Below are 24,999 nucleotides of genomic sequence, written 5' to 3' on the forward strand. Positions count from 1 at the left end.
GACAGAGGGACAAGAGGTAACTGTGGCAGGTGCCTGTGCAGGTCCTCAATAGTTCTATGGCCCTTCCATGGAAGGACATCACGCTGTGAGCCCAGGAGGACAAGGCCAGCGAACAGCAGAACACAGGGGGATGAAGGTGCCCTTCCAAATGCCCCAGCCAAATGGAGTTACATAAGCAGCGTACGTGAATGAAGACAGATCGTGAACATGGAAAAGACGCTTTAAATGTCACTGTCAAAGCAGACCTCTGCCCCTCCTGCCCCACCCTCAATCACCTTCCACACAACCAACCCTTGATACAGCGCCTTCCATCCAGCTCCCTGATGGGAGACTTTCCCAGGTCTCTTCACACAGTAAAAGGTTGAGTCAAACCCACTCCCGAAGGCAGCTTTACTCAGCATCCAGGCAAAGACAGCAGTGCCAAGCAGAGGACCCAGAGACCCAGGAGCTGGGCTGACCCACTCAGGCCACTTGATGGCTTACCTCCTCCAGTGCCCAAGCAGGCAGAATCCACCAACAGACTGCGGTTCACATGCTCGCCTTTCTTCTTTGACTCCTCATAGATAAATTCGTAGTCTCCGGAATCCTTGCTACTTCCACCATGGTGAATGACATACTTATAAGGGATGTGTTTGTTCAGGCTCTGCCTGGGAATGACCATGCTGCCCTCGACGAGAGACCCGAGCTGATGAAGGTCTCTGTGGAGTAACATAATGTGTCATTTACCAGAGGACACGTTGTGAAGCCCAGCCCCGAGGCTACAGTGCTTTTACAACAGGACACGATTTCCTGCCAGAGCCCAGACAAAGGAGCCACACTAAGATGCGAGGGAGGGGGATGCATGCAGGAGAATGTGTCTGAAGCATTCCTTCAGTCTCAGCAGGGGTAGTTCATGCCTTTAATTCTAGCTTTCATGAGGAAGAGGCTAGCTGATCTGTGAGTTCAAAGCCAACTGGTCTGCAGAGCGAGTTCCAGGAAAGCCAGTGCTACAGAGAGAAACCCTGTCTCAAAAAACAAACAGGCTGGAGAGATGGCTCAGAAGTTAAGAGCACTGGCTGCTCTTCCAGAAGTTCTGAGTTCAATTCCCAGCAACCATATGGTGACTCACAACCATCTTTAGTGAGATCTGGTGGCCCCATCTGGCCTGCTAGCAGACATTCATACAGAACACTGAATAAGGTAAAATAAACAGAATACGTTAAAATAAACCAAAAAAAAAAACCCCACTCATTTTCCAATCATGGTAGGAGGCAGGAGGATTACTATGAGTCCAAGCAGTCAGGACTACAAAGTGAGACTCTATTTCAAACAAACCAAAACAGGAGAAGAAAAAAAAAAAAAAGCAAAGGAAGAAAAGGAAGAAGAAAGTGCGCCCAACTGCTTTGGTCACATGACTACTGACGAGGACAGCACCACCCCCCCCCACACACTCACTTGGTGTAGTTCATCTCGCAAGCATCAGTCCAGGGTTTCTTCCCGAGCCCCTCTCCCCCTCTGACACACACTCTGTGGTTGTCAGGATTGAATGAGAAGTCACGGGAGACAATGGCGTGGAAGTACACGGTGACTCCATCCTCTGGGCTAAGTGTTCTGGGAAGAGTGAGAAGGAAACACTAGCTGCTGGGGTGCGTGCACACATCAGGAATAATAAGCACCCATGCACAAGTGCACATACACGCACACACACCATGCTTATTTCTCTGATGTATGTCAACACCCCTAAGTACCAGGCATTCAGACTCAGACACAGCGCCCCCAGCAGGCTGCCTCCGCTTCCCATCTAGTAAGGAGAACATTCAGCTCCAATGTGCTAGTGATCGAGGGGGTGGGGTGGGTTAGGAGTCATCCAGGAGAGCTCCTTAGGGTCACACTGACTGTGAGGCACCCAGGGACCAACAGGAAAGAGGTTTGGGACTGGTGTCCCGGGTGGGCCCACCCAGGGCTGTCCTCCCAAAAATGAACGTGCCAAAGGCACTGAGAAGAGATGCAGGCTGGGCAAAACAGGAGCTGCATGGCTCTGGCAAAGCTGTAACACAGGCGCTGCAGGAGGCCACGTCCCACCTCACTGCAGCCTCTGGTGCAGCAGCCTTTTGGTTTCTCTGCTCCTTTTGGTTTTTCAAAGCAGCTGCGTAATTTCTGTTCTCTTCTGGCTTCTTCTGGTCTTCTGCCGGGGTGTTCGCAATCTCACCCCTGTTCCTCCCAGTATCAGCCATCTTGCCTTTCGCTTCCTAGAGCAAACAATTAAATCCCAGTGCTTAAGACAGGTCTCACAGCAGCCGGGGCCACAGCCGTCCTTGCTCAGAACTGGGCAGTCTTCTGGTCAGCTGACCATGGCCTGCAGGATCCCCTCTTCAACCTTGTCCACAGCCTTTCTATCCCTCCCCAACTTCCCTTTTCTCTGAGAACAGGCTCACCACATTCTACCTTAGGGCCTGGGCTCATGCCATTCCCTGTCATGCCTTCCGTGTCTGTGGCTAAACCCTCACTCCTGGATTCTATTCCCACAGCATCTCCTCAGGTCTCACCCAGCCACCCAAGAGGAGGGATCTGCCTTCTCTCAGGACCCTTATCAGACCTTTGTTTCCTCAGGGAACTTTTTCCTTCCCGCCTCTGTCTAGCATAGGAGTTCCATGGAGACAGGCTCTGCCTCCCACACGACATCACCATTAACACTGGGCAGCCATCGAGAGATGGCGGGCTGAGGAAGGACCTCCAGGGCAGACAGACAGGAGCCCTGCATACTGGACACCTCTTGGCAAGTCAAGCCTATACCTGGTGTTGGTGCTTGGCGGCAGCAGGACTCACAGGGGATGGTTTCTGTTTCTGACCATTGTCTCTTTTTTCTCTCCCATCCTCTGGATTGGCTGCCTCGACTGTAGCATCAATTGGCTGGAAGAAACGGATCACCCAAACCCTAAGTCATAGTGATAAAACGAACACTGAGTCTGTGGCTTCAGTCAGTACCAGCCACAAGGTGAGTAACTCAGAGGGGAGCCCTGCCTGCCCTGTCCAGGGAGCAGGACACCCCCCACTCCCATGCCACCACGCCCAGCAGCTCACCTCTGAGGCAGCCAGCTCTGCAGCCACAGGCCCTTCTTCCTTGTGTCCAGACTTCTGCCCCTTAGATTCAGGCAATGGGGCACTCTGGACAGCATGGGTAACCTTAGAGGGGCCTTTGCAGGCAGAAGGAGCTGGGCCACAGTGCCCCTCTTGAGGCAGGTCCTTGTTCACTGAAGCTTTAGAAGTGCTGAGGCCCTTAACTTCTGTGTGGTTACTGGGATCAGGGTTCCTCTGAGTCCCACCTCCGATGCCACTGTCTGTGCCTGTCCCACTGTGACCCTGCAGAGGGAGGCTGCTGCCTGCAGCATGCACACAGCCGTTCTCCATTGGCATAGTCACCGTGCGCTGTGACTGGCCAGGCTGGCTACCCACACCAGCCTGCTGGACTTGGTTCTGGGCCAAGGTTGAGTCCTGGGATCCAAGGCTTGAAGGCATATCCAGACTCCAGAGGCCAGAAGACATGGAAGGCAAGGAACCCACCTCTGAGGAAGTGGTGCCCTGGTTTTTCTTCTTCCTCTTCTTTTTACTCTAAACAGATAGATGTTTGTTTACCCTTAGACTCCATACCCCAGCTCTTCCCCTCCAGGTTTCTGTCCAAAACCTCAAGCAGGTGGAGCTGGGGGTCCAAACCACGCCTTAGACCTATCGCACTGACACCTTCTTTGTATTCCTATTTTGTGTATGAGAATTCTGCCTACATGTGTGCTGGTGTCAGAGAAGGAGGTGAGCCTCCACATGGGTGCTGGGAATCGAACATGGGTCCTTTGCAAGAACAAGTGCTCCTAACCACTGGGTAAACATCTTTAGCTTGAGCAGATACTAACTGAACAAAGGGACGGGGATGGAGACAAGAAGTGACAGGCAGGGCCATACACTTAGCCAGAGCCTTAGCCTCCCTTGGACTCACTTCTGATAGGATACACCTGGGGACTCTCTTGGAGATTAGCAACATTCACAGGCTCTCCACACATGACACTTTGGCATCTCACGGCACAAAATGGCAGTGAATTTACGGACGAGAGGGAGAAGCAGCGATTCCCTGGCTAACCCAGGCAAGGCTTCCCACCTCGGTAACTTGGCCAGAACCTGAGGAACTTTGCTTGTCAGGACCCCAGTTTCAGGACTTGAAGCCCTGGAAGATTGACGGAGACCCTGCATCAGGTGACTCAGGACGCCTTGAACCCCAACAATAAGAGACAAGGGCCTAGCATAGTCCAGCTGGACAGTGAATTACACTAGCTGGGTAAAAAGGAAACAAAAACCGGGGTGCATCTGCACCCGGGTGAGTCCCCAGAATCCCCAGTGAGCCTGCACCTCAGGTACTACAAAGAGCGAATTCTTGGCCTGAGAACCAGCATCCTCGACTGTGAGCTACTAAACAGGAAGCAGGTCTGGAGATGTAGCTCAGTCAATGGAGTATCGGTCCTGGCTTCAGTCCCCGGCACCCGCAGCCTGGGCACAGCAGTTACATCCCTTGGAAGTTGGTGGCAGGAGGACCAGAAGTTCAAGGTCATACTGAGTCAAACTACAGAGGGAGTTTGGAGGGGAAAAAAGTTTTCAGAGAATAAATTTAAAGGAGAAACAGGTGTGGAACACTATTCTGGCTTCCCATGTTCTTCTTGCCCCTTCACTTTCTGCCATGTCCAAAGTTGGAAGCCTGGAGCAGGCTTCATCTTTGATACCTTTCCTGAGTCCACTCCTCCTTACCCTACTTTCCTTTACCCCGCCATGACTGAATCAGACCTTCCCCGCTTGGGTCCTGTTGGCCCCAGATGTTGTTGGGACCATTTGTGGAGATACACTCGACTCCAGATCTTCCATTTCATGGTTGGCTGAGGTATGCAAGACGACAGGTTGGGCTGGAGAGATGGCTCGGTGGTTAGGAGCACTGGCTGCTCCTCCACAGGACCCAGGTTCAATTCTCAGCACCCACAGGGTGACTCACAAGTGTCTGTAACTCCAGTTGCAAGGGGTCTGACACACTCATACAGACAGACATACTTGCAGGTAAACACCAATGCACATAAAATAATTATAAACCAGAAGAAGATGACAACAAAGAAGAACATGAGCTAGAAAGGTTCTTTGGGCCATGCTCGATCAGAACTTTGCCTCTGGGGGAGCAGGAAGTCATGAAGCCAAGGCCTGCCTTTGACTGCAAAACCCGTGAGGCAAGCCTCAGAGACAAGACCGCGTCCCGGCTTTTGTTTTCCACCAACCACCTTCTCTGCTCTGCCATCTTTGCAGTCCTCCCTTTGAGCAAACTGGCACCACCAGAGGCTTGTTCTGGGCTAGGCTCCTCCAGAGTCAGAGGTCGCACGCCTGACCAGCCTTTCGAAGATGGCTTTCCTCAATTGTACAGATGGCACATCTGTGAGGGTGAGTCCTGGTACTCAAGTGTCTACAAGAGGAAGGGTCTGCAGGTGGGACACTGCCACCAAGTGGTGTCCCTAAGACAAATGTTAGCCCTGAGGCACAGGGGGCCAGGTATCCAAGGGGACACAGGCAGCAGTGAATCCTGGTCATCCGGCCACAGAGCTGCCTGCAGTCCCCACTGACAGCCACATGCTGTGAGCGACCCAGCGAAGGCGCCATGCTGTTCCAGCCCTAGTCATGCCTTGTCTGAGTAAGGACACAGTGGTATCTGGGTGCAATTTGAGGACCTCAGTTCTCGCCCAGCTCGTGACAGTCTGGTCAGGTGACCCTAGATGCTTTACTAACCCACCATATGCCTCAGTTTTCTTTCTCGTTAAGTGGAGACAGATGTCCCTATGTCCTAGGGTCATCGTAGAGGCAGACAGATAGAACACAGCAGGTCTAGAGTTGTCGAGGGTACAGACAAGGTGGCATCGACCAATTATCAATGGAGAGGTCTTGGAAGCACTCTACAGGAGAGTGTGTGTCCACTGTCCCCTCTCCACCTCCCTGTGATGTGGGATGTCCTTCAGTATTTGTTCCTCTTATTGGTTAATGAATAAAGCTGCTTTCCCCTATGACAGGGCAGAATATAGACAGGCTGGAACAGATATGGAGAGTTGGCGGGGTCAGAGAGAAGCCACGTAGCTGCCGAAGGAGACAGATGCTGTAACCTGGAACCTTACCTGTAGGCTACAGCCTCATGCTGATACACAGATTAACAGAAATGGGTTAATTTAAGATGTAAGAGCTACGTATGGACTTGTCTAAGTCACTTGCCAAACAGTGTTGCAATTAATATAGTTTTGTGTGATTATTTGAGTCTGGGCGGTGGGAAAGGAACAAGCAGTTTTGGGTTACATCCATGCTCTGACATCTCTCTGCTCTCAGCCATGTGCTGTGGGGAACGGGGCTCTGCTCTTGCTTTGGGATGAGTCCTTGTAGGTTATGAGCTTACAACACTGATTCCTATTCCTTGGGATGCTGCTCCATCAAGGGTCAGGCTCCCAAACCCATCACAGCTCATGAGGTTTGAAAGAAGCTTTTTTTTTTCCTTCTGGAGAGGCCACCATAAGAAGCGTTCACTCGTTCCCTGAACAGTGCAGAACGGGTTCAGGGTGGCTAATCACAAATATTGGGAGACTAAGAGGCATCCAACACCAGGAGTCGCAGACAGCAGACAGAGCCACACATAAACCCGTTGTCCTGAGCATCTGGAGCAAGTCTCACCCCAGAGTACCAGTGATGTGAGCAACCAAGTCCCTTCAACCAGTGCCGGCTGGCTACTCAGTGGTTTGTAACCAAAAAATTTCCAAAAGTTCAAATGGTCAAATAAACTTGATGTTGTCTCCTTACCTAAGTCCCGTTCGGCTGATGACACAAATGTCAGACTCCTACAGACACATAGTACAGTAGGCCCCTCATGGCATCTGGTCCCTGACTTCAGACACCTTAGCTCAGAACTGCCCCCTCCCAGAGCTGAGCCCAAGCAATGACCCCGCCTGGTCAACAGCCCCTCTCGGCAGTCACACCCTAAGTAAGTCTGCACTGCCACACCCAGGGGCGGCTCAGCTCCTCAGCCGTCCTCAGCTGTCTGAGACAGGCACTCAGAGTGTGGAAGCGACTCAGCATCCAAATGCTGGAGGTCATGGGGGTGTGATTCAACAACTGTGTGCTCAAGCTACCTGCTCAGCATCCACGACCTCAAACCCGGCTGTTTCCTTCTTCTTCCTCTTTCTGGGAGGGCACTGAGCACCTTCTGGGCCACCAGCTGTGTCCCCTGAAGCATCTACAAAAATCCCAGGGTCCACTTCCTGTTGAGATATGACGCCTCTCAAACAGGGGAGGGTTATCTCCTGCTCTGCTCCTGCAAGATCCAAAGGAGCTTCCACCTCGGAAAAAGCCCAGGAAGGCCACTTCCTTCAGGGACCAACCCAGCTCTCCAGCATCTCTGAGAGTCTGGCACCAATGGCGGAAGGTGCAGGGACACTAAGGAAGGGCTCTGAGGGTGTTCAGAACAAGTCTGCGTGGTGCACTGATGGGCAGGCAATGTCCAGTGTAAACAAGCTTGGGGCCTGGTCCCAGGGGCTTTCGTCTGCTTCGATGGAATACTTCAGGGATACTAGACAGGTAGGTCACCAAAGAAAGACCCGAGCCAGGTCTCCAGAGCCTGGCCTCTCAGCAGACACAGATGGAATACCTCCCCTGCAGTCAGCACCCAGCACCTCACATCGAGCAGCACCTCACATCGAGCAGCGTGGGAGGAAGAGCTAGCAGGGCTCTTCCACACAACGCACCTGGCACCTGGTGCCTTCTCTTCCTGCAAGATGCACAAACCCGCTCGCCCGAGAGGAAGCGGAAAGTTAGCAGTGAGCACCCTGTTAGGACGAAGAAGCTACACACAGAAAAGACAGAGTCGGGCCGAGTGATGGTGGCGCACGCCTTTAATCCCAGCGCTCGGGAGGCAGAGGCAGGTAGATCTCTGTGAGTTCGAGACCAGCCTGGTCTACAGAGCTAGTTCCAGGACAGGCTCCAAAGCCACAGAGAAACCCTGTCTTGAAAAACCAAAAAAAAAAAAAAAAAAAGAAAAGAAAAGACAGAGTTGAAACCGGTTGCCAAAAGGTTTCCCTTCCTGATATTAAATCTCTCCGCTGCCGTCATAGCACACCAAACCAAGCTGAATTAAGAATTAAAAGTCTACTAGGTAGTGGTGGAGCACACCTTTAATTCCAGCCCTCAGAAGGCGAAGACAGATGGATCTCTGTGAGTCACAGGCCAGCCTGGTCTACAGAGCAAGCTCCAGGACAGGCTTCAAAGCTACACAGAGAAACCCTGTCTTGAACTACCAGCCGCCACCCCTACCCCCTAAAAATAATTAAAATTCCAGATTTTTTAATGAGTACAATGTTTCTGAATGGTCCTTGACTGAGAAGACAGGGAGAAGAAACTAGGAAAATCGCAATGTAGCCGTTTAAAACCCTGCAGCCGTAATCTTGAGCATCTCTCCAGGAGGAGCTTTCTGAGACTGGGCAGAGTTGCGGGGGGGGGGGGGGGCAGGTGGAGCACCTCATGCCACCCACTGGCTCCACAAGATCTGCCCACCCCCAGCATGGAAAGATCAATCCATCTCTGCTGGTACCTGCCTCAGAGCCCAGCGCTGAAGCATCACAGGACTTAGGAAGCACTGACAGCCAAGCTTTAAAACGCACTTGCAAATGGAGGACCACGGGTTGTAGGAACACACACAGAAAGCCCCACGAGCCATTCACCAGCCGACCCCACTAGCAACCACGTGCATGCTTTCCACCTGGTCCATGCATTGCAGGCACTTGTGCTAGCGTTCGTGCTTTTTAAGCATTTTTTTTTTAAATATTTGCTTGTTTTTTATTCTGCATATCCATCCCTATGGGGGGGATGTGTGCAGGTGACTGCAGAGGCCAGAAAAGGGCCACAGATCCCCTGGAGCAAGAGTTCCAAGTGGTTGTGAGCTGGCGGATGTAGGTGATGGGTCTTTGGGAAGAACAGCAAGGGCTCTTAACTGCTAAGCAGATTCTTCTCTCCAGCCCCCCGTCCATCTTAGAGTGACCAATTCCGTGAGATTCAGCAGTCATGGTGCTGTTGGTCACCACCTCTCTCGAATAGGTTCCCGTTCTCATCAGCTGAAAGATGCAGCTCCAACCAGATCATGTCCCTCCCCTTACCTAGTCAGAGGCAACACCAACCCCTCTTCCTGAGAGGCACCTACTTCATAGTTGGTATCCGGGAACTATCCACTGGGGTGTTGATAATGCGCACTGTCTGTGGTGCTGGTTCGAATCCAGGCTCTTGTGCATACTGGCTGGACTGCTCTCTGCCCTATGCTGCACCTCCAGCACAGGGATTTCTCTAGAACAGCTTCACTGTTCTCTCTCATTTTGGAGAGTCCATCCTATTGTCTTTGCGACTCTGTGCTTTCTGGCTAGAAACTGCCTGTTACACAATGAAGAATTCCTCGTGTGTGGCCGTCTGCTCATGGACCACTTCAACATTCCCTCTGGGAGTCTGGTTTTTGTTGGTTTTACATTTTAATTTATTATGACTATTGTTATTTTTACTACTATTTTATGTATTGGGTGTTTTTACTGCATGCATGTATGTGTGCTACATGTATGCCTTGTGCCCATGGAGACCAGAAGAGGTATCCAATTCCCTAGAAACAGAGTTACAGACAATTGTGAGCCACCATGTGGGTGCTGGGATTTTTTTTTTTTTGTTTTGTTTTTTGAGACAAGGTCTCACTTTGCAGCTCTTGCTCTCCTGGAACTTGCCCTGTCAATCAGGCTGGCCTTGACCTCAGAGATCTGCCTGTGTCTGCCTCTCCAGTGCTGGAATAAAAGGTGTGCAGCCACACACAGCTTAAAATTGAGTTTTTAAAAACAAATTTGCCAAGTGTTTGACAATGATTCCTTCAGCTACTTTCTTCCCTCTAATTCATAAATACAGACTAACTGCCCCTTTGGCTTGGTTTGATGCTGATACAAAGTCTTTTCTGTTACTATGTAGCTGGGGCTGATCTGGACTCAGCGTCCTGTCTCTTTCCAAACACTGGAATGACAGCATGACAGGCATCACCACACACAGCTGCTACAGGCACCTGGTTTAGAGGAGGTTGAGACAGAGTCTCACAGTGGCCCAGGCTGGCAAGACTGGCCTTGAACGCTCCATCTTCCTGCCTCTGCCTTCGGAGAGTTGAGCTCACAGGTAAGCGCCACCGCCACACCCAGGCCACAGTTTTCCCAGGCTGCACTTCCTGTGTGCTGTCATACTGAGGCTTTCTAGTTATTTTAAGACTCATTCTGGTGACAGATAGACAGCCTTTGGTTTGGACTTCTTCCTTTCCCTGTGAGGAGATCACACATCTATTCTTCTGAGTGTATTCACACCCTAGAGTCTAGGGTTTACTCCTGTGTCATCTCTTCTGTCCTCTGATAAGATCAGAACTCACTGGTTCTTTTGTTTAGTGACTGAGAGGTAACCACCCCCAGGAACCAAGGAGGTCACATCAGGAAACAGCTTGAGGCAGAGCAGAGGGTGCGAGAAGCATCTAGACAGTCAAAGCAGGTGTAACTCGCTCACCATTTGGATGGTCCAGGAGGCATCAGACTCCTCTGGGTTCTCCAGCTCCTTGCTGGAGCCTGGGGACTCCTCCTCTTTCCGCTCTTCCCCCTGCTCAGTCTTCCCCTCTGAGAATGAGAAATCATTGTTCTCAGAATCTGTTGGGGCAAGTGAAGGTATGATCACACCAGGGAAGAGCAGCAAGTTCCAGGGAGGGCAAACAGGACCCCTTGCCCCCACCAATATCCCCTGAGAGCCACCTTCTCTGAGACCTTGTGTGTTCTATCTGCTCCCAGATTTATAGGGCAGGACCAGAGATTGCAGAACCTGAATCTCTGAAGTAAGAGCTGCGGGCCTCTTCCCACAGCCTGGCTCCTGGCCGCCTGGCTAGCTTATACCCCGAAATAACAACACACAAACTGTATTCATTTAAACACTGCCTGGCCCATTTCTATTAATGTGTGTAGCACCAAGGTGCGCTTACCAGGAAGATTCTAGCCTATGTCCATCCTAGGTTGGAGCTTCATTGCGTCTGCCTGGGAGAGGGGAGCATGGCGTCTGAACTCACTTCCTCTTCCTCCCAGCATTCTGTTCTGTTTACTCCACCCACCTATGTTCTAAACTATCAGGGCCAAGCAGTTTCTTTATTAATTAACCAATGACCTTCCTCCATCACCAGGGGGCAAATAGGATGGAAAAACAAAACAAAACTGTATGGCCTGGATGCCCACCCACTCCCAATGTCTACACCAGTGGATTCCCAGTGCATGCAGGATGCCCGCAGCATGATTTGTTCCCCTTCCCCCACCAAACGCACCCACTCTTCATTTAGGTGGTGACCCTACTGCAAGCACCTTTCTGAGCAATAGCTTGGAGTTCCCTGCCTTGCATATCTTGCTTGGTGACACTCAGAAGCTTCAGCACCACTAGCCAGACCACCCACAAAATGCCCAAGGAACCATGCATGGAGTCCAGCCTCCATGTGACCTATGAGTAAATAAGGATCCCTTTTAGTGTGGGAAGTCCTCTCTATGTGTTGCTTTTATTGGTTAATGAATAAAGAACTACTTTGAGCCTTTGGCAGGGAAGAACAGAACTAGGTGGGGAAAGACTAAGCTGAATGCTGGGAGAGAGAAGAGCAGAGTCAGAGAGATGCCATGGAGCTGCTACCAGAGTCAGACATGCTGAAACTTTGCCAGTAAGCCACTGCCATGTGGCAATACACAGGTTAATGGAGATTGGTTAAATTAATGTGAGAGTTAGCCAATAAGAAGCTAGAGCTAATGGGCTAAGCAGTTATTTAAAAAGTACAGTTTCTGTGTGATTATTCTGTGACTGGGAGGCCAGGACCAACAAGCAGCCACCTCCCACTACACCCTTTTTTTTTTTTTTTTTTTTTTTTGGTTTTGAGACAGGGTTTCTCTGTGGCTTTGGAGCCTGTCCTGGAACTAGCTCTGTAGACCAGGCTGGTCTTGAACCCACTGCACCCTTTGATCAGTGATTTATCTCCGATAGCATTCCCGTCCAACTGCAAGCTGCAGGGCAAACTGAAAACAGTACCCACATCCAAGGACAGAGATGTGGTGAACAAGGAGGACACCAGTATCAATGTCTAATTCTGAGGACTCCCACTGCCTCCTCAGAGAAGCCCCACCCACATCCACACACACAGGTTAGGCAGCTTCAAAGCCCCCAAATTCTGTGACAATAACTGCACAGGCCCTTGTCTTTCTCTCCTCGAATGAGTCCTGTCTCCCTGTGTCACCCAGCCACTCACTTGTTTTGTTTTACTCTCTGCTTTGGCAGAGGTCAAGGACATGGCTGCACCTAAATATAATCCACACATGACCTCTGAGGGGTCCTCAGGCCAGCAATGCCCAGTCACGTGTCTCAGTGATGGTGACATCAGATATGCACGGGTCCAGAGCTGTGTCCCACACACTCACTTCAAACATCAAACCTGAGTCTGAATTTTACCTACAATGTTTGCTTTCAAACCTGGCTGTCTCTGAGCTCTGGCTCTGCCTCACACCACATGGTGCCTGGGACCTTCTCTTAGCCCGGCTTCCAAGGCCCCATGCTCCTGTGGATCCACTTCCTCCCTGAGCCCCTACCAATCCCCTTCTCCTCACACTGTCTGCTCACTGCCGTCCACATGCAGACCTGTATTTTGAGATCTGCATTTTGTTTACAGCCATATTAAGCTCTGCAGGGTCTAGGAAATCAACCCACAGTCTTATCTCCTAACAGAGACCTGCAAGCACCTGGCTCCGGAACTCATTAGCATTTTCCTTTGTTAGTCAACAATCACAGACCCCAATATTTACTTATCAGCTAGAGACATTTCCGGACCTGAATTCCAGCAGACAAGAGCTTCTTGACACCCTTCCCTTCTCCCTGATACCTTTCCTTTCCCTCCTTTTGCCCGGTTGCTAAATAACAGCTTCAGAGGAAAAAATAAACTGGACGGCTTAATCAGAAATCCTGTCTTGCCGTCATTTCTCGTGTCTTTTGTCTCCTTTCATTCCTCTCCATAGGTTTATCAGGGACCCCCGTTCGTATCCTGCTGGCCCCGATAGCTAAAAGTCGTTGAGCTAGTCAACCAGTCAAAGGTGCCTTAAGCAGGTGAGGTAACACCGAGACACATCTTCACACAGTGTACAGATTATCCGAACATTTCCCCCTTTTAGTCCTAAAAAGGTTCTTTCTCTAACATATGCATGCATACATACACACACATATATACATGTACATATGTACACATTGGCAGATGTATTGTACACATACATTACAAAGACACATACATAAATACATATACATGTGCATACACACATGCTTAGACATATACATGAACTCAAACACATTTACAAAGACATAAACATACATTTACGTGTGCATACATACACATGCAGATAGATACATGCACACATACATTTACAAAGACACATCATACATATACATGTGTGTACATACAGACATATACTTATGCACACATACATTTACAAAGTCACACACATGCTCACACATACAAGTAAGGGGAAACGCTGCAGAGACTGCAGTCCACACAGAGCAGCTCCTACTTTCTCACAGCTGCTGACTCATGGTCCCACAGAGCAGGATGAATGTGTCTCCCACCTCCCCCACCCCTGCTAGCCTGACCAGCTACACCTGGCATCTCTCTAACCTAAGAGACAAGGAGGACCAATAGGCAAGCACATGGGAGGGCCCTGGCCTCCTATTCCTGAGAGGCCAGCAGATCCAGCTGTAAACCCACCTGCCCATTCAGCCATCAGCCTGGGAGCAAAGCTGTGGATGAGAAAGGAGCAGGAAACCCCACACCTGAACCCCAAACCTCTGCTGAGCTAGGGGCGGGGCAGGGGCTATGGATGCCAGTGAGAAGAATAGTAGCCAACCTTCTCAAGTAAAACTCAGGCAGTTGAAAGTCAAAGGAACACAAGGAACCTTCACCCAAAAGATGCTAGTCTTCCCTGATCCAGTTCTTCCAACCAGAGCCTTGCTCAGCAATTCCCACTGCCCAGCACCTACCTGAAAAGTTTCTGCCACCAATAAACCTCTCTGCTGATGCAATAATCTGAATCAGACCAAATCAAACTGAATTAGGAAAAGCCCAGGTTTAATGGATACCAATCCTCCCGGAGGTCTTTCCAGCAAAGCAGAGAGGAGCCGGGGTCATTGTTAAGTGGGCTTTTTTGGGGGTGGTGTCTGGATTGAGGGAACTCCCAGAGGTAAGGCACTTGGGAATGGATGGAACTTCTACCAAAACATTCCAGACTCTTTGGATTTATGGATGCCAGGGGCTGTGCTGTGGCCTTAACCCAGACACCACCTAGCAGTAAATTCAGCACTGGAGAAGGCATGGAGGGTGAAACGGGAAATGAGCTTTGCAGCCAGCATCTGTCTCTAGGGACCAGAGGTGCCCAGGCCCATTACTGAGAGGCCCAGTGCTGTGTATTATGCTGCCTACTTGTGAGCCTGCCAGTTCAGAACTCAGAGTGACAGGACTCAGGTCAGAGCACAGGAGGGGACTTGATGGTATTAGGTGTCCTTCTAGGAGGAAGGCCATTTGGCACCACCACCTGTGTTTCTGTATGACAACTGGAAGGCCAGGAGCTGGGTTCAGAAATAGCAGCACCGAGCAGAGCCTGGGAGAGCCCTTTCTCCACAACACTACCTCTTGACAGTTGAAGCTACACTCAAACTAGGGAACCCTCCAGGCCACTCACAGCACCACGGGTGGGGTTGGACCGCAGGCCTTGCCCTGCTTCCAACAAGCTTCAGAACTTTGGGAAGGGGGACAGGTGTTCCAGGCTATAGAGACAAAAAGGCAAAACCAAAAGCAAAATCTCCCCCCTGTGACTACCGGGGGGGCGCTCACAGCCTGATGCACAGGCCGGCCGAGCAGCAGAGCCCACTGCTAAGGGCCAGTCTCAGCAGGGCACGCGCTGGTGTAAAAATTACTACCCAACAGGACAGTGGCCTTTGATTTATTCACATGACCCCACACAGATAGCTTCAGAGCAAGGCCAGGTGACTTCTAACAGTCCTGAAGTCACCCCATCCCCTCTCGGGCACAATCTCTGAGAACTCGCTTTTTCTATTTCTCTCCCCTATAACTTTCTTTTTCCTGGGGGCTGGAGAGATGGCTCAGAGGTTAAGAGCATTGCCTGCTCTTCCAAAGGTCCTGAGTTCAATTCCCAGCAACCACATGGTGGCTCACAACCATCTGTAATGGGGTCTGGTGTCCTCTTCTGACCTGCAGACATACATACAGACATAATATTGTATACATAATAAATAAATAAATATTTAAAAAAAAAAAAAAAAAAAAACTTTCTTTTTCCTAACTTTTTTCAATTTATTTGTGTGTGTATGAATATTTTGCCTGCGTGTATGTCTGCACACCACATTCATATTTGGTGCCCTCAGAGGTTAGAAGAGATTGATGGGTCCCCTGAACCTGGACTTAGGAATGGTTGTAAGCTTCATGTGGGTGTCGGGAAACTGCTTGAGCCACGTCCCAGCCGCCAGGAGCACTATCGGCCTTTAATCCCAGCACTCGGGAGGCAGAGGCAGGCGGATCTCTGTGAGTTCGAGGCCAGCCTGGTCTACAGAGCGAGTTCCAGGACAGCTAATGTTATCACACAAGAAACCCTGTCTTGAAAACCAAAACCAAAAGAACTTTTATATCAATTCAGATCTGGTGAATATGTTAGCCCTACAATTTGGCTGCGCCTCTCTTGCACAGGCTACAGTCATCCTTGCTCTTTCTCCCAAGCGGCTGAATCATAGGAAACCTCTGCCCCCACCCCAGCAGCAGAGATCAAGGGGCAGGCTGGACCCCAACAAGCTGACTCTCCTTGAGAAAGTCTGGTTAGGTGCAGTGCATGACGCCTGTCTGCACTCTACGCGCTAACATACAGTTCATGAACTGGGCAAGGGGCTGGAGACTGAAACCACAGACAGAAACACAGACCTCTAGTCACTAGTAAGAAGCCCTTTATGCAATAGCACCCTGGAAGCTTATATACCCAACAGTCAGGTGGGCCAACAGGTGAAAACCGCACCCTCTGATCCTCAAGACCAAGGCAACACATGCTTGTGAAGCAGAGCTGGTAAACAAATTTGACACAGCTTTCAGTAACTCAAATCAGAAGGAAAGTAAAGATCTCTAGCAGGGAAGAGCAGCTGGAGGCCAGGACTCCAAATGGTCCCAACAGTTAGGGGGAAGGAGAGTGAGGGCCGCACAGGCCTCATGAACAACCCCAAACCACGACAGCAGAAAGGGTTAAAATGGTGCACAAGATGCATTTGTTCTCGGTCAGCCCTGCTGCCAGCCCAGCAAGGTTCAGCGGACAGGCTAGGCAGTGGGTCACTCGCCAGCCACAGGCTCCTGGGTCAGCCGCCAGCTGGCATCTGGGCACCCGCACTTGGGCTAAAGCTGCAGTGCCATGGCTCAGAGGGGAAAGGGTGACACTGTGACTCCAGAGGGACTTAAGAGGTCCTAAGGGTGAGCAGCCCACAGACACAGGGGAGGCGGTGGCTAAAGGGGGAGGCACTTAGGACAATGGGAAAGTCCTGCAGGAGGTCACTAAGGATGTCATCCCCGGGAACGTGGGTGGTCACAATATGGGACAAACTGTCAAGTCATGAAGCTGGAACTGTTCGGTCACAATTGTTCCCCAAAGCCTAGTTCACCTGTGTTTCAGGCCAGGGGAACAAATACTAACTGCTTGGCCCCACCCACACTGGGCAAACATCTGCCCTCCAGTCCCTCATGGGGGAATCTATCTGCAGGATGTCCCCAGACTGACCTCCTTCAGTCCATGCCTGGAAAGTCTGGCAGGTTTGTCAGTATCCACCGTGTGCTCTCCTTGGAGAAGGACTCACCCCACCTATGCTACCTATAGGTGGAGATCCTGACCCATCCAGGGACCCAGAGGCAGGACAGGCATATGCCCTTCATGAAAACATGGAAAATGCACAAAATAAAAACCTTACTGCCGGGCAGTGGTGGTACATGTCTTTAATCTCAGCACTTGAGAGGCAGAGGCAGGAGGATCTCTGTGAGTATGGGGCCAGTCTGGTCTACAGAGCGAGTTCCAGATCAGGCTTCAGAACTACACAGAGAAACCCTGTCTCAAACTCCCCCCCCCCCAAGAAACTATTGTTTGAACTGGAGAGATGGCTCAATGGTTAGGAGCGCGGACTGCTCTTCCAGAGAACCCGGGTTAAATTCCCAGCACCCACATTGCAGCTCACAAGTCTCTGACTCCAAGATCTGACACCCTCACATAAACAAACACATGCAGGCAAAATGCCAATGCAAATGAAATAAAAGTAAATAAACTAAAAACAACAGCAAAAAAAGTCCTCACTGCCCAGCAGTTCACTCCTACCATCAAGGGAGCTATCCACTATTCCAGTATCCTACTAGGGGCCTGGGGACTCGGGAGAGGGGAGGTGTGGAATCTCACAGGACACCCACATCCCTGCAGCACATAGACAACCGCAGATACACAGCACTTGAAGCCCTTACCCTCACAAAGACATCTCTGCACCATTAGGGACCCCACAGGAACCCCATCTTCATCCATAGCTCCCCCTCCAAGCTCAAACATTTAAGAGCCTCTGGACAGAAAGCACTGTTATCTCAGCCCCGGGATCAAGCCAGCTACGAGTCCCTCACTGTCATGTCCGTCCAGGCTGCCCCAGCCCTGGAAGCCTGAGCTAGCTAGGAGGAAGGGAGCTGTTTCTGTTTCTGTTTCCTTCTTTCTAGGCACGCTGTGCTGAGGATGACCCCAGCCTTCCTGCACCCTAGCTAGCACTTTGCCCTAAACTGTGTATATGTTGGTTTCATTTTCCAATCTGGTAAACAGTCACAGCCCTGTGTGAGGGCGTAAGGTCAGTGACCAAGCCAGGGTCAGCTGCCCTTTCTACCTGGGCAGACAAAACTTCCTGCACCTTTCTCTCTGCCACACTCCCCACCTGCCAGGACAGCCTGGCAAGGAGTCAAGCATGAGAAGACCTGCTGGCATGTTGCAGAAATGCCACACACCCTTGCTCTCAGACACATCTTACCCCCATTCTCCTGGCAAATGCATTGGTTGCTCGCATATTCTGTCAATATGTTCACCCAAAATAAAAGAACAAAGAACAGGAGACCACCAGATCACAGAAGATAAATGTGAACTTGTCCCTCACCTTCATGATAATATTTAGCTCTAACAGCCAACTGCAAACCTGTGAGCAGGGACTCCTCCAAGGAGCCACAGCAGCACCCCGAGGTTCCCTCCACACTGAAGCCAGCAAGATCTGAACCACAGGCCCAAGCTGCACAGGGCTCAGGTTCTGACTATGTAACTGGGTAAGTTCCCTTTTACCGGTGTGGACACATTGAATGAATCTCCTTTTTCTGCCTCTTTATTTTCTCTTTAAACATTTTTTAAAATGTGTGTGTGTGTGTGTGTGCATGTGTGTATTGTTTGTTTAGTTTTTGGTTTTCTGAAACAGGGTTTCTTGGTATAACAGCCCTAACTATCCTGAAACTATCTCTGTCGATCAGGCTGACCTGTAACTCAGAGATCCACCTGCCTCTACCTGCTAAGTGCTGGGATTAAAGTCGTGAGCCACCAACACATGGCATAAAATTATACATTTTTGTATGAATGTTTTGCCTGCATGTATGTCTGTTTGTCACAGGTGTGCCTGGTCCCTGTGGAGATCAGTGGACCCTGTGGAGGCCATCAGATCTTCTGGAACAGGAGTCACCGGAGGCTGTAGCCACTTTGTGGGTTCTGGGAACCCAGCCTGGTTCCTATGCAAAAGCAGCCAGTGCCCTCAACTGCTGAGCCATCTCTCCAGCCCCTCTGCTTTCCACTTGCAATTTGGTTCCTTTAATCGGCTTATTGAGGATAGGTGGGCACAGGTTGTGACTCACAAGTTTGGTGATACTTCACGGTCACCCCGAACTTTGAACACCCCCCTCCAACCCCTCACCACGTAGTGCTGGACAAGGCTTCCATCCTCAGGGTCCCTGTCTCAACAGTGGCTGCTCCTTCCTGGCAAAGGCTCTCAACAAGAACTGAAAACAAAACCAACTTTTCTTTTAAAGTGGTAGGCAACTATAGCCGGAACCAGAGCAGCCAACTCTGAGGAAAACACAAGTTCTCAAGAAAGCTCAGCCACTAGTGCCCACCGGAGAAGGAAGGGACCCTACTCCATCCTGGAGTCCCACTGTGCTCTCCCCACCTCACCTTGTACGGGAGCTGTAGGAGACAGTTTCTTTCCACACTGGCTACAGAACCTGGGTGACTCCTCTCGGGACACATGCCTGCAGTGAGGACACTCCATGCTGTTATCCACAGCCCTGCAGGACAGAGATAAGTGAGGCTTAGGCAGCACAATATAAAGCTCAATGTTGTCACGTGACTCCCGCCCACTTCAGTTTCATTTTCTAAGAAAGTGAAGTGATTGGGACCAGGAAGGTTCTGAGTAAACGAAACCCAGCCCCAGACCTCCCATTCCAGCTCCTCCCTCAAACAGGAAGTCCCAACCCCCTGCTGCCCCTCCCCCGCTTCACTGTCCACCACTAAAGCTGAAGGAAGCTCAAAAGAGGCTGTGAAGAGAAAGGGGACTGGAGGAAAGTGCACTCTGCAGAGCCCCAGCCAGCTGAGGACCCTGACCTAAGGACAGGCTGGCAGCCACCTGAGAAAGTCTGCCCTGCTGCTGTGTCCTTCACGCCCCCCAGCCCCCACCCCAAGGCAACTGAAGATGATGGTGGAGGCCTTGCTGGAGAGCAGTTTGGGAAGCACGAGGCCAGCCCAGGTCTGCTCAGGGCTCCTAGCAAAGGGCACCAAACCAGGGCAAATCAGGACACGGGTGGTCCAGGCCAGGGATAGGATGGGAACCCTGATTCCAGGCCACTCCAGGGAGGGATGGGGACCAACCTCTCTGCTCTTGTCCTTGACCCGGGAGCCTGTGGCTCAAGGGAAGAAATCCAAGCACACAATTACTGTCACTCCTCAGGGATGGCTGCCATTGTCCACCCTGAAGGGGCAGGTGCCAACCCTGTGGGCTCCAACTCCACTGCTCCCTCCTGGGCTTGCTGCTGGCCCCTCCCTCCTCCCAGCCCCTGTCCTGGCAGCCACCTTTGCCTAGATCACAGTTAGACCTGCGATTCTAGATGCTTTGTTTAGCCTATACACTAAATAGGGGGTGCACAAAATTGGACATAGTGCAATGTCCTGGTAACCCCAGTCCCTGGGAGGTAGAGATGGGACAATTAGTAGTTCAAGGCCTGACAGGGTTAGAGAGGACTCTACCTTAAAACCAAAACAAGCCGGGCGGTGCTGGCACAGGTCTTTATCCCAGCACTAGGGAAGCACAAGCAGGTGGATCTCTGTGAGTTCAAGGCCAGGCCAGGCTAGCTTTACAAAACAAACAAAAAAGCAACCAAAGAAGCCGGGCGGTGGTGGCGCACGCCTTTAATCCCAGCACTCGGGAGGCAGAGGCAGGCGGATCTCTGTGAGTTCGAGACCAGCCTGGTCTACAAGAGCTAGTTCCAGGACAGGCTCCAAAGCCACAGAGAAACCCTGTCTCGAAAAACCAAAAAAAAAAAAAAAAAAAGCAACCAAAGACTGCAACTGTGTTTGCGTGGGGGTGGGGAGTGGGGTAGGGGCGTGCCTTTTACACCAGCCCTCTGGAGGCAGCAGAGACTATGAGGTCCAAGCCAGCCTGGTCTACAGGGCAACTTCCAGGACAGGCTCTAAAGCTACATAGCAAAACACTGTCTCAAAAAATAAAAATAAAAGCAACTATGTATGTTTATGTTTGAGGGAATCCCACAAACTAAGAGTGGAGAAGAATTCAGGCTGGAGCTTTTATGGCCAACCAGAACTACAGGAAAAAGCAGAGGCTTGGGGCTGGGACCACAGGGTGCTGAGGGGTTGGAGCTAGACAAGGTGTTGGTGCTGTGCAAGGGTTTCCACAGGTAACCAATGCTGTCTGCCCCAACCTGCTGTCCTTCGGCTTCTCGCCCGGAGGTAGTGGTCAGTAGTGGGCATCAAAGGCTTTTAATCCCAGCACTCCAGAGGCAAAAGCAGGCAGATCTCTAACTTTGAGATCAGCCTAGTCTACAGAGTGAGTTCCAGGACAGTCAGGGAAACACAGAGAAACCCGGTCTCGAAAAGCCAAGAAGAAAAAAAAAGGAAAGAAAAGTTCTGCTTCTCAAACCATGAATTTCTCAGATCTGAAACCACGTCTTAGAAGTGTATTTTGGGGTGGTATGTTATCTCCTACCACATTTTGGGGGTGGTGAATCCTGAGTCAAAACACCTAAAGTCAGTTCTCCAGTGCTGCTCAGGAAACTCCAAAGCACCTTAGGGCTTCAGCTAAGACTAGCGACAGCCCCGCAGAAGCCAGCGGCCAGCATCAAAGCCTCTCCACTCAGCCAGCAAGAGGCTCTTCCTGGGTTCTTCGCCATGAGACTAGACTAAGAAAAGCAGATGGGTTTGGACCGATCAGTCGGACAATCGCGTTCTCACCGCTCACTGCTAGCTGCGACTCCAGCGACAGGGAGCCTCCCCAGCCTCCTGACCCCAGCCTTGACCCGGAGGAAGATCAGCGCCCCAGGCAGCGCCTGACTACCAAAAGTTCTGGCTGCAGTTGGCGAGGGCGGATTCCGGGGCGGAGCTGCCGACCCGGGACCGCTTTGAGCTCGCTGGCGGGGTTGGGCCGGGCGAGGGTTGCCTGAGTGCTGGGGAGCAGGGCAGACCGAGTGGCCCACAGCCCTAGAGTTGATAAGCGTCGGCGCTGCAGGGTCGGGCTGAACCCGAAACTGAAACTTGGAAAAGGGAGGAAGTGGCAACTGGGCGCCGGCGCATCTGGACGCCGGCACCATTCCGGCAATGTGACCTCAGGGGCCATGCACAACCCGACCCAGCTCCCTTAGCAGGATCGGCGCACAGCGAACCGGCATCTGAAGCTCCGCGGGTCTCCCCTCTAGGACCCTTGGCCCGTGGCACCCTGACCAGTAAAACCTTGCATCCCGGTCCCTGGGGACTCTTGGTGTCCCTGAGACCCGCATCGCGCATTCTAGTCCTCACATCACAGCCTGGGACTTGCATCCCTTTCCCAGCCCCGTACCGCCGCCAGGAGCCTGAAAGCCTCTGGTTCGCACCTGCAGTGCCCTTGCGTCCGCGCTGCCCCGCAGTCTCTGCCGCTCCGGTGAGGAATCACGGGCCCGGCGCCGCCCCTTTGCCCCTAGTGCTCTGCCTAGCGCGAATTCCCCGCCCGTTGGCGCCAGCCTAGTTTGCCTTCCGAGAGGCCACTACAGCCTTCGGCGCGCCCACGGCATTCGGAATCTCACTCGAATTCTCACCAGGGTTCCCCAGAGTGCACCAACCACAGCGGTCCAAGGAGACGGAGAGCTCTAAGAGGTGCAAGTCTCTAGGTCTGGACTCCCAGCACCTTGGACAGTGTCCAGGACCTAGACCGGCCGAGGCCACCCTCAGAAGGACCTGAAAGACATCAGGGAGTCTACAGGTACTGCTGTCTACAGGTCTCTAGGATGCAAATGGAGATCACCAACCCACCACCTGGAGGTCCACCTAGGTTACTGGCGGTAGTTACTGATAGTGAATAACCACACTCGGGGAATCTCACAGTCGTGCCCCCCCAACCCAAAGCTTTACGTTCTAGCAAGGGTGGGGAGATCAAGCGTTTCTTGGGTCCTGGAATTGTGTAAATAACGGGACAGACCACAGAAGTCTATAAAACCAGAAACAGAGCCGAGCGGTGGTGGCGCACGCCTTTAATCCCAGCTCTTGGGAGGCAGAGGCAGGCAGAACTCTGTGAGTTCGAGACCAGCCTGGTCTACAAGAGCTGGTTCCAGGACAGGCTCCAAAAAACCACAGAGAAACCCTGTCTCGAAAAACCAAAAAAAAAAAAAAAAAAAAAAAAAACCAGAAACAGAAACATCTTTATTCAAAAACACCGCGGGGACAGAAAGGCTTCTAACTAACTAGTAGTCCTAACTAGGACTACCAAGAATTATTTGACCCTGTAGCCACGAGGGAGGGCTACAAATTCCTTCTTATAGTCAAACGTTATACAGGAGGCAGAGAGTACAAATTGGAATTTATGGTTTTTCAGGCATCTCTTAGCTAGCACTCTGTGGGCACCTCTGAGATGGGCATGTAGTGCCCAAGTTGCAGAGACTCCAAAAAGACCACCAGAGACACAGACTCACAAAAATGCAAATGCAAGGTTTAATCCTGTAGTACAAATCGCGATAGGGACCTCCTCTTGCACATCAACACAGTGGGGGGTCAGAGGAGGTGTCCCTCCCAAGATTCCTAGGCAGGGTTTATAAAGGCAAAAAACAAAAAACAACACCCCCCTCCAAATCTGTTGTTGTGGGCATAAGGGGTGTGGGTGGACTCTCTGATTGACTCCAGTCTAGGAAATTTTCACTCTGCTGATCAACCTGGGGCAGCTGGGCTCCAGTCTAGGGAACTTCCTGCTCTGCTGATACCCATCTTGGGGCCTAGCACAAAATGGAGTTGGTTTTGCTGCTTCAGGGAGGCAGAGATCCGGGACTTACCTCTGTTTACAAAGTGTTAGTTAAAAATGTTTACGTAGGCTGGGCGGTGGTGGTGCACGCCTTTGATCCCAGCACTCGTGAGGCAGAGACAGGTGGATCTCTGTGAGTTCAAGGCCAGCCTGGTCTACAAGAGCTAGTTCCAGGACTGGAACCAAAAGCTAAGGAGAAACCTTGTCTCGGAAAAAAAAAAAACGTTTACATAGTCATGCGTTCCTTTAAATTGTCTTTTCCCTGCCTGGCAGAATGCAGGGCAGAGGGTCAAGGTGGTTATCAGTCCTAATATACCCAGAAATATGCATAGAGGCCACAAGCGTACACTTTTCCCCCCTCATTCCAGGGCTCTTCAGATTCAAACACGTGAGCCTGTGGGGGCATTCTCATTCAAACCTCCACAGCAGTGAGGATGACCTTGCGCTTTTGATTCTCCTGCATATGTCTTATTTAAAAACATATTTTTATTTCATGTGCACTGGTGTTCTGCCTGCACATATGTCTGTGTGCTGAGCCACCTCTCCACCCCCCCCACTCCCCCACCCTCCCCACCCCCCCACCCCATCCCCCCCTTGCTTATGTCTTAGGTGCTGGGAATACACGTGTGTGCCACCACGCCTGGCTTTCTGCGGTGCTGGGAATGGCAAGCAGGGCTTCTAGCAACTGATCTAAGTTCCCATTCCTCCCTGCAGCTCTCCAACTCTTCCCCAGTTCTCTGGAGCTGCTTTGTGCCTTACTCTGCTCCTTGCTGTCTTTCCTTGGTGAGCTCCTCCCTCCTCTCTGGGGGTTTGGATGAGAATGGTCTCCATGGGCTCCTATGTTTGAATACCTGGCCCCGGTTGTTGGACCTGTCTGGGAAGGAGTAGGAAGTGTGGCCTTTTGGAGGAGGCAGGTCACCGGGGGAGGGGGGGCAACTTTGAGGTTTTAAAAGCCCATTCCATCCACAGTGCTCTCTGCCTCCTGCTGTCACATCAAGATGTGAGCCCGCAGCTCTGTGTCCTGGCTCTAACATCGTAAGCTCCATCCCTCTGGAACCCATATGTCCCGTAAAACTGTTCCTTTATACGCCATGTTCTAGCAATAGAAAAGTAACTGAGATATTCTCAGTCGCTCCTCAGCCCCTGGAGAAACAAGCCTTAGGGGAGGGTGTGGTGCCGGGGACTCTCCTAGAGGTGCTGGAGGACCCTCTAAGCCCTTTGTTTTGCTTCCAGTCAGAACCTAGGGTTGTGGATTCCTCCTACCTGAACAAAGGTCAGAGAGTTCAGGGCTATTTTTGCTCCTTCAAGGTTATGAGAAGAGGTTCAACCCAGGGTGTG

At 51.3% G+C, this 24,999-nt stretch overlaps 1 protein-coding gene across 1 annotated transcript in view; it reads right to left on the reverse strand.

The window, feature by feature from the left end:
* LOC121436100 (E3 ubiquitin-protein ligase RNF213-like) overlaps positions 1 to 21,672 on the reverse strand; it is a 95,893-nt gene extending 74,221 nt beyond the window's left edge. The window contains exons 1-8 of the mRNA XM_041635758.1: positions 21,633 to 21,672; positions 19,344 to 19,456; positions 10,591 to 10,727; positions 3,088 to 3,588; positions 2,773 to 2,889; positions 2,062 to 2,228; positions 1,435 to 1,581; positions 484 to 698 (exon numbers count right to left, since the gene is read on the reverse strand). Of these exons, the coding sequence (XP_041491692.1) occupies positions 484 to 698; positions 1,435 to 1,581; positions 2,062 to 2,228; positions 2,773 to 2,889; positions 3,088 to 3,588; positions 10,591 to 10,727; positions 19,344 to 19,440 (1,381 nt within the window). The 5' untranslated portion in view covers positions 19,441 to 19,456; positions 21,633 to 21,672. The remainder of the gene's footprint in view (positions 1 to 483; positions 699 to 1,434; positions 1,582 to 2,061; positions 2,229 to 2,772; positions 2,890 to 3,087; positions 3,589 to 10,590; positions 10,728 to 19,343; positions 19,457 to 21,632) is intronic.
* Between the last annotated feature and the right edge of the window lie 3,327 nt (positions 21,673 to 24,999).

The sequence above is a fragment of the Microtus oregoni genome, unplaced genomic scaffold (genome assembly GCF_018167655.1).
Source record: "Microtus oregoni isolate MIOR12 unplaced genomic scaffold, Mior012 000048F_ref0000485, whole genome shotgun sequence".
NCBI classification, from domain to species: domain Eukaryota; kingdom Metazoa; phylum Chordata; class Mammalia; order Rodentia; family Cricetidae; genus Microtus; species Microtus oregoni.